This window comes from Scyliorhinus torazame, chromosome 20, assembly GCF_047496885.1.
Source record: "Scyliorhinus torazame isolate Kashiwa2021f chromosome 20, sScyTor2.1, whole genome shotgun sequence".
Classification (NCBI taxonomy): domain Eukaryota; kingdom Metazoa; phylum Chordata; class Chondrichthyes; order Carcharhiniformes; family Scyliorhinidae; genus Scyliorhinus; species Scyliorhinus torazame.
This window is the reverse complement of record NC_092726.1, coordinates 18,920,536-18,933,097: the sequence shown is the minus strand read 5'-3', so window position 1 is coordinate 18,933,097 and position 12,562 is coordinate 18,920,536. Positions and strand designations below refer to the sequence as shown.

The 12,562-nt window shown below is 48.0% G+C and overlaps 1 protein-coding gene across 3 annotated transcripts in view; it reads right to left on the bottom strand.

The window, feature by feature from the left end:
* LOC140396932 (tetraspanin-15) overlaps window positions 1–12,562 on the bottom strand; it is a 282,924-nt gene that overhangs the window by 171,730 nt on the left and 98,632 nt on the right. For all 3 annotated transcript variants that reach the window (XM_072485869.1, XM_072485868.1, XM_072485867.1), the window contains exon 4: window positions 5,201–5,296. In XM_072485869.1, coding sequence (XP_072341970.1) covers window positions 5,201–5,296 — 96 coding nt within the window. The remainder of the gene's footprint in view (window positions 1–5,200; window positions 5,297–12,562) is intronic.

Genomic DNA, 12,562 nt, shown 5'->3' with positions numbered 1-12,562 from the left:
AGCATCCCTCATAAATTATCCACACCCAAGGATCCTCCAAAATCAAAACATTAGCTATCTATATATAAAGAAGTAAATGGTTAAAACCACTTTTATGACCCCTTAATCACAAATTTACTGCCTGAATGTATCGTAATTTTTAATAATAATTAATGTTTTCAATTAAGGGGCAATTTAGCGTGGCCAATCAACCTACTCTGCACATCTTCAGGCTGTGGGGGTGAAGCCCATGCAGACATGGGGAGAATGTGCAAACTCCACACGGACAGTGACCCAGAGTCGGGGTCGAACCTGGGATATCGGTGCCGTGAGGCAGCAATGGTAACCACTGCACCACCGTGCTGCCTTTTAAACCAGGGTTTTTAATAACATTACAGCAACAAGTATAACATCGAATATATAATAATTTCCCATTTTTTATATTCATCACACTGAACACATCTGTCATGACTGTATCTCATAGGGAATGTGGATGTCTGCCAAAAAGCACAGAGCTCAGGTTACTCATTCCAGTCACTGTCCATATGTGCTCAGCACCTTTTTAGGTGTGGCTGCATCTTTCCCCACCTCTCCTCCCCCCGCCCCCCACTGCCTGCCCCCCCCCCCCCCCCCCCCCCCCCCCCCACCCAGTCCCGGCCATAATTACTGCCTCAGCTTCCGGTGACACTGAACCTCCAGGGTGCAGCTCACAAAGGATGCAGTAAGATCTGGAGAGGTTAAACTTTCCCTGTTGATTGTGACAGGAGTCAGACATTCACAGAAGCTCTGTGAGGATCTAGGCACTGTTCCTACCACAAGTCCCTGCCTAGAATGTAGGGCTGATGGACAATCGCTGCATCCCCAGGACAGGAGTCTTATCACAGAGGGTGGGTGCTACCATCAGCTAGATGGGAGAGCGATGCTCACAGATTGCATGTGTAGATAATGGGATGTACTCATTGGGTGTCCTCATTAGCCTCCATGAATCCAATGGCAATGACCGTGTCCCGAGCTTGTCTGCCTGCTCTGGATATCGCCATTGCCTCATGGTCGACATTCTCTCCCTTGAGGAGCTCCTCAGCCTCGTCCCTTTCGACTTTCTCCTCATTGGATGAAAAGTGTCTCTCCTCGTCAGGCAGTTCCTGCCCCCATTGCAGTGCCAGGTTGTGCACGGTGTAGCCAGTGGGCACAATCTGTGGAACCCTCTTCAGACTGTATTAAGGGCTCCACTAGACTGCTTCATTCACAGGAACCTCATCTTTAGCATCTCTTTGGTCTGCTGCACAAAAGTGTGAGCTGCAACCTGAGCCTCATTGTACTTTGTCTCAGCTGCATTCCATGGCGTCCACGCAGGCATCATCAGCCACCTCCTCAGTGAGTAGCCCAGGTCCCCGAGGAGCCAACTCTGCAGCCTCTGTGGACCCGGATACATGACAGGGAACTGAGAGTGGCTCAGAATGTAGGAGTCGTGCACAGTCACTGGCAATTGAGCTCACACCTGCAGGATGTTTTCATAGAATTTACAGTGCAGAAGGAGGCCATTCGGCCCATCGAGTCTGCACCGGCTCTTGGAAAGAGCACCCTACCAAACCGCACACCTCCACCCTATCCCCATTACCCAGTAACCCCACCCAACACTAAGGGCAATTTTGAACACTAAGGGCAATTTATCATGAATATCTTTGGACTGTGGGAGGAAACCGGATCACCCGGAGGAAACCCACGCAGACACGGGGAGAACGTGCAGACTCCGCACAGACAGTGACCCAAGCCGGGAATCGAACGTGGGACCCTGGAGCTGTGAAGCAATTGTGCTAATCACTATGCTACCGTGCTGCCCACATGTGTTGGATGTGGTTGTAGACCAGATGAATATTCAGTGAGTGGAAGCCCTTGGACCTATGGAAAAACAGAAATGTGCGCAAAGCCTATTGCTCTTGCTTCCTGGTTTGCCTGACCCCAGTCAAAATGGATTAAGTTGTGTGCCCTTGCAAAGATTGAGTCCGTCAACTCCTGGTTGCACTTTTGTGCAGAGGTTTGTGAAAAGCCGCAGAGGTCATCTGTCGAGCCCTGGAAGGAGCCACTGGCACACAATTTGAGCACTGCTGAAACTTTCAGTGACTCTGAAAGTGGATGTCATCCAAGTCCTCTTGGCGCAAATGCTGCAGATGTGACCAAACAGTACCGTGAACACGAATAGCCTTTGGTGACACTGGTTCTCGGACATCTGCAGGTATGTTAGGCGTTGTCTGTAGATCCTGCATCTAGCGACACGCCTCCAAGCGACGGCTCTCTGGGGCTTACACTCTGCATACGGTCAGGCCCTGCCACCCAATCCTCTTCACTGTTCAGTTCTTGACTTTGGTGAGTCAGGTGACTGCTTTGACATCATCTTCTTTTCTCCTGCCTATGAGTTGGAAAAATGACCGAGATCGCAGGATTCCATGTTTTGTACATTATCCTCACTGCAGTATCAAAGAGAGAGACTTGATGGTTAGCATTTGTCTCTTCAGGTTAGCACTTGTCCATTTATTGTCTGAAGCTGCTTCTCAACACCCACTAACTCATGTTCTGCCCACCAAATTGACTTCCTGTCCTTAATTGGCATTCTGCTTTGGCAAGAACCCGCCTCACACCATATGGCCGAGTGGCCACAGTTTTGGCCATTCTATTGCATCCTGAGCTCTCCTCTCAGGCATAGGCATTGTCCAAAGCTTCACTCCAATACCTTGTGCTCAACCTAGTGTGGTGACCTACCAGGGCCTAGCTTTTAGGCACGATTAAAATTGGCCAATTTAAATTTAAAAATTGGGCACTTTAAAACAAGCCACAGTTCCTCCAGCATTCAATACAGTCCCGTGGGAATTCAAACTGGCCAAGTTTGAATACACTGAAGGTCAGACAGTCAGCCGAGACATGTCAGGACCTTCCCTGTCAATCAATCTATTGTTGCAAGTCCAGGCCGGGCCAGACTCTTGGGCGCCTAGAGTTCTCGTCATCACCTTCTTTGATAAAGATGTACATGCGAATAACACCGCTGGAAATGGACACCTGGGGTGGGCCCAGGTGTCCTGTCAATCGGGCATCAATCGGACACTAAGACCCCCTCTCGATAACCCATTGCCACAGGAAGTGGGAAAAGGGCGCAAAGTCAAGGGGAGATAAAAGTAGGCACTCCGGACGCCTATGCAGCGAAGACTCGATGTGGGAGGTGACCTTGACCAGACCAGACCGAGAAGGGAGGAAGGAAGGAAGAGGCTGCCAGCGAGAACCAAAGCGGGATTCCCCGACCCCGGGCCGGGTCGGAGAATCGCTGGGGGGGGTGGGCGAGATTCACGAGACGCCGCCCTGACTCCGCTCTACGCGGCCCCCCCTGGCGATTCTCCGTGCTCGTTGGGCCGAGTGGCCGCCGAAATAGGCCTACCCTGTGGCCTGGTGGGGGGGGGGGGAGGGGGATCCGACACCGGGGGGAGGTGGGGGGCCTCCTCCGTGACCTGGCCTGCGATCGGGCCTATTGATCGGCGGACCGGCTTCTCATGGTGGGGCCTACATTACTCCGCGCTGGGCCCCTGTAGCTCTCCGCCATGTTGCGTCGGGGCCGGCGGGTGGAAGGGAACTAGCGCGCATGCGTGAATTTGCGCAAGCCACAGTGCACATGTGCAGACCCGCGACATCCGTTTGACGCCGGTATCGGCAGCTGGAGCTGCGTGAGTCGCTCCAGTGCTGTGCTGGCCCACTGTGAGGCGCAGGATCACTGATCCTGGGGGCCTGTTGACGCCGTCGTAAAATGCGACGGCGTTAACGATGGCGTTAACATTTAACCTCAGGATCAGAGAATCCCACCCCACCTTTGTGAAGATGGACAAGAGGAATGCAGTGATCGAATCCATAATCTACCAAGCCAATTTTACGGGTACTACACAGAACCTCTTGAGTACCTCTGGTATATATTGTGTGTAATTTACAGGTTAATTGTTTGAAATAAATATTGTTGAATTTGAACTTGTGTTTGTGGTCTGTTCTCCTTGTTATTAAAGACACCGAGGTAAAGTTTTGTATAAGTGAACTGGTCTCAAGTATCTGAATTGGACAGATGCAACACTAGTCTATGGGGTACACTTGTCAATACACACCTTGGCACACAACCAAAGATTATGAGCTCCCTCCTCAATCAGTAGTACCTTGATTACTACGTCGGCGAATGATACAGGCACACCATGGTAGTCAGCAATTTTGGAAGTCAGTGTGCCACGGGTTAAATGCTGAGCAGCAATCAGTGGCACTCTATCACATAAGTGGTACTTGAGTGGGCATAATTGTGTGACTAATTTGATTCCAAGCATGTCAATTGACTTACAGCTGAACGGTTTCAGCTGCAAAGGGGCATTGATCACTGAAATGTCTTTCCATTAGCCTTGCTCGTGTCAATATTCCACCTCCAAAAGCCGCCCTTCCCCTAGATGTGAGTGGAACTGTCTGTCCATGATGATGCCCCATCCACCCACTACATTGTCCAGGCTTCCATCCCCTCTGTCAGGCCCTTCCAAGAAGCCTGTGGCCCAACAGCAGAAGGCATCCTCAATGTAATGGTCTTCTCCCCGACCCCTCAACTCAACCCCCCCACTCCCGGCTCGGGGTTTTGGGAATGGCATTGGGCGTTCCCATGTCTCCCTCTTTAGTGGAAAACAAACAAATGCTAATATAAAGGGAGGAAAATTCAACAATGAGAAATTTCATTTTTTCCAATTAAGGGGCAATTTAGCATGGCCAATCCACCTACCCTGCATATCTTTGGATTGTGGGGGCAAAACCCACAAAGACACGAGGAGAATATGCAAACTCCACACGGACAGTGACCAACAAGGAGAAATTTCTAATGAAACTGCAGTAGAAAGGCCTAGCTTGATTTACCGCTCTCAGTCATTCCTTCCACCTCCGATTGATAATTAACACAAAAGCCTCAGCAACACAGTCTTCTTTGTCAGATCTAGGCTTTCATATTTTTGGATGGAAAGGAGAGGCATTTGGTTGTCATCTGACTGTAGCGAGTACAACAAGTATGGAAAGAACATAGACAGAGGTGGTCAGGTAAATAATGACCTGAAACCAGTGGTGGACATGGTTCAGCGATGAGTGAAGTGAGCTTCAAAGAATTCAGTCACTGACAGAAGCGAGCAGAAGCAGACAAACGGCTCCTGATTAATCCACACGAGAAACTGACCTTGACTTGTATGCGATCCAGAATGTTTTTGAAATCCAAGTCATCATAATAGTGTTTAATCCCCTCTCGCACATTGGCTTTGAACAGCAGAAGCACCTGAGGGGGAGAAAAATTAAAAGCGTTCAGAAGTTGTTTAAAACATAATTAACTTTAGGGCAGCACGGTGGCGCAGTGGTTAGCATTGCTGTCTCCCGGGGTCCCAGGTTCGATCCCGGCTCTTGGTCACTGTCCGTGTGGAGTTTGCACATTCTCCCCGTGTCTGCGTGGGTTTCGCTCCCACAACACAAAGATGTGCAGGTTAGGTGGATTGGCCACACTAAATTGCCCCTTAAATTGGAAAAAAATGAATTGGATACTCTAAATTTATAAAATTTTAAAAAACGTAATTAACTTTACTTTAAGGCAGTGAGAGCTCAACAGGAACTAATCCATAAACAATTTTCTACCTGCATCTCTTGTCGATTTTCTGCCCTTCATGCCCTGCTCTGACAGAACTGTGTGTGTCACTGTGTCGACAGAGACAATAATCTGGAATCAAATTAACTGACATTTGGAAATAAATAACAGTCAGCATGGACTTGCAAATTGTGTTTGACTACACTGATTGAGTTTTTCGATTCGATGAGGGTCTTGTGGTTGATGTTGTCTCAATGGACTTTCAAAAGGCATTTGACAAAGTACCTCATAATAGGCGTGTTAGCAAAATTAAAGCCCACAGGATTAAAGGGACTGGATTCAAAATTGGCTAAGGGACAAAAAAGGGGGAATAGTAGTCAAGGTTTCTTTTTCAAACTGCAGTAATACATTCAATGGCATTCCTCAGGGGTTACCGTTCGAACCACTGCTCCCAGAGACATCATTTCAAAGTTTGCAGGTGATTCAAATCAGAATAGTAACAGCGATGTGGGACTTCAGTTATGTGCAGCCTACAGAGAAACTGGGATTCTCCATGGAGCAGAGAAAGTAAAGGGGAGAATCGATTGGGGTGTTCAAAATCATCAATAGTTTCGCTACGGTAAATAAGGTTTGATAAGGTTCCCCACGGTGGGCTATTGCAGAAAATACGGAGGCTGGGGATTGAGGGTGATTTAGAGATATGGATCAGAAATTGGCTAGCTGAAAGAAGACAGAGGGTGGTGGTTGATGGGAAATGTTCAGAATGGAGTTCAGTTACAAGTGGCGTACCACAAGGATCTGTTCTGGGGCCGTTGCTCTTTGTCATTTTTATCAATGACCTAGAGGGCGCAGAAGGGTGGGTGAGTAAATTTGCAGACGACACTAAAGTCGGTGGTGTTGTCGATAGTGTGGAAGGATGTAGCAGGTTACAGAGGGACATATGTTGATACCCATGGTGGGTGGGGAGGTGAGAGCCCTGCTGCTGATGACACTGACCGAGCCTGACACTCAAACAAAAAGAAACATTACGTCCATGAGCAACCAATTGTTTTACACAGCGAGTTGCACTGGTTTAGAATGCACAAGGCACATTCAAGAGTAACTTTCAATAGGGCAGCACAATGGCGCAGTGGTTAGCAGTGCTGTCTCATGGCGCCGAGGTCCCAGGTTCGATCCCGGCTCTGGGTCACTGTCCGGGTGGAGTTTCCACATTCTCCCCATATCTGCATGGGTTTCACCCTCACAACCAAAAGATGTGCAGGGTAGGTGGATTGGCCACACTAAATTGCCCCTTAATTTGAAAAAAATAATTGGGTACTCTAAATTTATTTTATAAAATGTTTTTAAAAAGAGTAACTCTCAGTAGAGTATCACATAAATCTTGAAGGGAAAAAATATTATCGGACTTTGGGGCAAGGCGGGGTAGACTGATTAATTTGAGAAAACACTGACACATGTACATTGGGCCAAATGGTCTCATTCTACCATAGGATCCCGACAGTGCAGAAGGAGGCCATTCGCCCCATCGAGTCTGCACAGACTCTCTGCAAAAGCACCTTACTTAGGTCCACTGCCCCACCCGATCCCCGTAACCCCACCTAACCTACACATCTTTGAACACAAAGGGAAAATTAAGCATGGCCAATCCAGCTAACCTGCACATCTCTGGATTGTGAGAGGAAACCGGAGCACCCGGAGGAAATTCCCGCAAACACAGGAAGAATGTGTTAACTCCACACAGACGGTTACCCAAGGCCGGAATTGAACCTGGGTCTCTGGCACTGTGAGGCATGTAACCACTGTGCCACCATGTCGCCCCCTGTTTGGCATTGGTCCATAATTCTCTGATTCCACAGGAGAAATTCGTTTCAGAACAGGAATAGATGTAGACGTACCAATTCCCCATACTCTTCATTAACTAGGAGGTGGCATTGGACCAGTATGTTCCTCCAAAGTGTTGCGTAACATTTTGTGAACTGGACTCTGCCATCATCAGTGCTCTGAAGGCTGGGACATATTACAGGGGCACCCATAATATGCCTTCATAGCACCTCCTTGGATTTGCGGTGGGGTGGAAGAGATTTTGTTCAAATTTATATGAATAATTTGTTCTCAGTAGCTTTTTCCCAATATTTTTCATCTCAATGTTCTAGAATTTGCACCAGATATGGATCCACCGTATGTCCACTCTCTCGTAACTCAGTCATTAGCCGGGTTTGATCCGTGATTGTGAGCATTGGCAAGCTTAACCATGGGAACATCATGCTCAGTCCAATCCGGCCTTTGTCCTGTGTTCACACACAAGGACTGCCCACGTAGATCTTTGAAAGCTGCAGAAATGGGGACCTCTCCTCCAAAATACTGAGACAATGAGATGCTTTCAAGACTAAGGCCAACAGAGTTTCACTGGGTAAGAGCACATGCATCGACAGCAGAGAAAGGAAGCTGGTCAGTGTTGTGTTATGCTTCTTCATGTAGCATAAGCTGCTTCCTTGATGTGTGCTCTGACAAAGGAAGGTTCAGACTTGGAGATAGGTTTAACACATTTATTGAACAGTTAACAATTCTCCTGCTTGAGTTCGACTCTCCTGCTAATCTTACTATAGTAACTCAGTCTAACTAACCAGTTTGCTCTAAGCCATGCGGTGGGTGTGATGCTTCTGATCTGCCCCTGTCCTTCTCTCTGAGTATCGCCTGTGGAAAGAGAAAGAGCATGTGTGACCTGTCCTTTTACATGGGTTGCCTTCTTGTGGTAGTGTCACCTCTGGGTGTCTTGACTGCCCATTGGTTGTGTCATATTCTCTGTGTTAATTAGCTGTATGTCTGCACGTCATGATGTCTCTAGTATTTACTTAGTTTTAGTGTACTTACATTAACCCCTTGTGCATATCACCACATGCCCCCCCTTTTTCGTGTTACATATTTTCTGTACAGTGTTAAAGAAAATTGAACAAAATAGGTAGATAAGTGATGACATGTACAAATCATGATGACAGTGATGATTATACAATACCAAATAATATGTATGAGTCCAAAGTTCATGAATTAATATGGTCGAGTAGCTTTCTTGTTTCGTTATTGAAGTGTCGATGTTGATGTTGTCATTTCCCTGTGGACGCCGTCAGTGTCCCTGTGCTTAAGGAACCAAGACGTCATCGGCAGCACGGTAGCATTGTGGATAGCACAACTGCTTCACAGCTCCAGGGTCCCAGGTTCGATTCCGGCTTGGGTCACTGTCTGTGCGGAGTCTGCACGTCCTCCCCGTGTCTGCGTGGGTTTCCTCCGGGTGCTCCGGTTTCCTCCCACAGTCCAAAGATGTGCAGGTTAGATGGATTGGCCATGATAAATTGCCCTTAGTGTCCAAAATTGCCCTTAGTGTTGGGGTGGGGTTACTGGGTTATGGGTATAGGGTGGAGGTGTTGACCTTGGGTAGGGTGCTCTTGCCAAGAGCCGGTGCAGACTCGATGGGCCGAATGGCCTCCTTCTGCACTGCAAATTCTATGATAAACTATGATCAGGAGGTGTGCAAATGGCCAAATCACTTTGTTGTCTGATTTGGACTCTTTTTTTTCGATGCTTGTGGTAGCAATTCTTTAAGTCATCTTTCCTGTCTGACCTGGACTGGTGTCTGTGTTTGCGGTATTGATGCCATATCTCAGCTGCCTTGAAAGCTGGTCTGCATGTTTGTAGTGGAGCAAACTTGAATCGGCGAGATTTGCTGTCATGCCATGGTATGGTTGTACTCTTGCCAGTATTAGGAGCTGTGCTGTTACATTGTCCTGCATTTGCAGAGTTGTACCATGTCGTACCAGTCGTTGTTCCATTGTTGTTGTTTTTGGCATGCTTGTTGTTGACGTTGGTGCCTTTGGTACGCTTCTTGTTGTTGTCGGTGTTGTTGTTTTTGTAGGTTTTGTTGTGTTTGTTGCGCTCAATGACCACACCGAGTGGAGAATTTGAGTCCTTCACAAAGTGACTTGTGTCAGTGTCCTTTGTAGCATCTGCTGTTTCATTGAGCGTGCCGTCTCTGATTCCTCGGCGCTCCCCGTCTGGAGTCATGCCCGGTTCACAGGAATCATCTTTGGCTTGTCGATGCTCCCCATCTGGAGTCCTTTCTGGTTCACCTGAATCAGCTTTGGTTTCTTGACACTCCCCGTCCAGAGTCATTTCAGGTTCACTTGAATCATCTGAGGTGTCTTGATGCTCCCCGTTCAGAGTCAAAACGTTCAGGAATGCATTTTCTTGTGGAGAGACTCGAGTGGATGAGGTTTGAATTAGCGTGGTGTCACTGGAGTCACTAGTAGCCTCACTTTGATTGTCGAGTGCCCCTGTACATACTAGCTGAGGTCTGTCAGTCTCGCTGAGATGTCGCACATCTTGTATGGAAATTGTGAAGCGTTTGTCACTTGTCGCATAGACAGTGGGTAGACCTTCAGTGTCTTCTTGTCGGTTAGATGAGCTGGGTAGACTGTCACCGAGTCTTCTTCTGTGGGCTCAAATAATCTGGGTAAACTGTCATAGTCTTTTTGTTGTTCACGTGAGTGTGGTAGACTGTCATAGTCGTCTTGCTGTGCACTTGAGCGTGGCAGACTTGCATCATCTGCTGCTGGTTGCTCAGATAAGGTTGCTAGATCTTCATTGTCTTGTTCATGCAAGGCCTGCCCTTTGGAGTCTTGCGTTGCTTCCATCGTGGAGTCTGTCAACGAGCTTGCGGTGGAGGCTTGTACTGCTCTCTCTGTGGAGTCTGGCATCGTTCCCTGGTGGAGTCATGCAGTGGTCTCGCTGTGGAGTCGATCTGTGCGCTCTCAACGGAGTTGTGCAGAGGTCTCGCTGTGGAGTCTTTCTGTGTTCTATGTGGAGACGTGCAATGATCTCGCTGTGGAGTCTGTCATCGCTTTCTGCGCGGAGTCGAGGTCTCTTCATGGCGTGTGGAATACTCTGTGTGTGGAGTCGGGGACTCTTCGTGGTGCACGGACCACTCTCTGTGTGGAGTCGGGGACTCTTCGTGGTGCGTGGAGCACTGTTCATGGTGCGTGGACCACTGGTGTGGCGACAGGCCGCTCTGTGTGGGATTGTACCGCTCTCTGTCTCTTGGTTTCAGGCCGCAGCAGAATCCTGTACTCATGGGTTGGGATGTCGTCTATGCTGGGCTGAGGATCCTCAAATCCGAAGAACTCATCCATGACTGTGTCGGAGTTCTGTAATGTACACATCATCTCGTTGCGGTTCGGATTTGGTACCGAGATCACCACGTCGAATGATGAAGTCATCTTCCGAGTCGCAGTCTTCTAGGACCACATCGCTTTTTGTGTCGGAGCTGTCATTGTGCTCGCTATGCCCAAGGAAGAAATCAACATCTGAGTCCTAGTCTTCAAGGACTAAATCATCTCTTAGGGCGGTGCTAACTGCTTGTTGCAGGGTTCTGCGACGATTACTTTCAGCTACTGGTCAAAGTTCAGGCATTGTGCTGTCATTCCAGGTGAAAGAATTGTGTTTTCTGGCTGAAAATTTTTTTTTTCACTCTTTTTGGGCATTTTGCCTTTAAGTGGGCGTGGTCCGGGGGGCCTCTGACATCAAGACGCTTGTGACGTAGAGCGTAGGAATGGATTGCGCATGCTCAGATTGCTTTTCCTTTCCTGTGCGCTCTTTGCGCAACTGCGCATGCACGGCTTCTCGCGCATGCGCAAAACAGTTTTGCTGGTTCGCGTCTTCTGGGGAACTACGCATGTGTGGCTCCTTTCTCAAGATGGCTGCCAATCAAAACTGCCGATTTCTGCATTTGCAAGCCTATCTTTGCCTCGTGGTGAGTATTGGCGCCAGTTTTACCGATTTCTTCTGTTGTGTTGACCTCGCAGTAGTTTTTAAACTTGTCCAGGACTGTCTGGAAGTCTCTCTTGTCTTGTCCTTTGGAGTACCTGAAGGACTGGAAGATTTCTGTTGCACTTTCACCCGAATGGTGAGTCGAAGCTTTATCTTCTCAGCATTGACCATGCCATCTAGGTCGGATGCTAACATGTAAAATCAAATCTCTGTTTGAATGCACGCCAGTTGGCACTGAGATTGCCGTGGTACCTGAGCTGCTGAGGAACCGGAATCTCAAATATCTTGCCTGGGTGCTGTTGCTGGTAGTCACGGATCTTGAGTTGAACTATATAGATTCAACAGGTACTCACTGGTACCATGTTGTGTTATGCTTCTTCATGTAGCATAACCTGCTTCCTTGATGTATGCTCTGACAAAGGAAGGTTCAGACTTGGAGATAGGTTTAACACATTTATTGAACAGTTAACAATTCTCCTACTTGAGTTCGACTCTCCTGCTAATCTTGCTATAGTAACTCAGTCTAACTAACCAGTCTGCTCTAAGCCATGGGGTGGGTGTGATGCTTCTGATCTGCCCATGTCCTTCTCTCTGAGTGTCGCCTGTGGAAAGAGAAAGAGCATGTGTGCCCTGTCCTTTTATATGGGTTGCCCCCTTGTTGTAGTGTCACCTCTGGGTGTCTTGACTGCCCATTGGTCGTGTCGTACTCTGTGTTCATTAGCTGTATGTCTGCATGTCATGACCACTCTGGTGCTCCCTCTAGTGTTTACTTAGTTTTAGTGTATTTACATTAACCCCTTGTGTATTTACAGTGATGCATATCACCACAGTCAACAATGGTAGGACAACCTTGAGGAGCTGAAAGGCCTCACACTGTTGGCATGCTCTTATGAATAGTGTTTGAAAGTGCGTGGCAATTTCTGCTCCCGATTGGTGAGAGTCTACGTCAGCATCCCTGATGTTATTCCAGCAAAGAGCAACAAATACAGCACAGGTCAGGAATAGAAACTGGGCCCCTCTTAGCACAATGGCCATCTTACTCACTGAATAAATACCCCGAGCCATTTGGACAGCAAGCAGCAATAATACAGCACCTGTAACGTAGGCACTTTAGAGGAGCACTGTCAGATAAAACTGGGCACCTAGCAA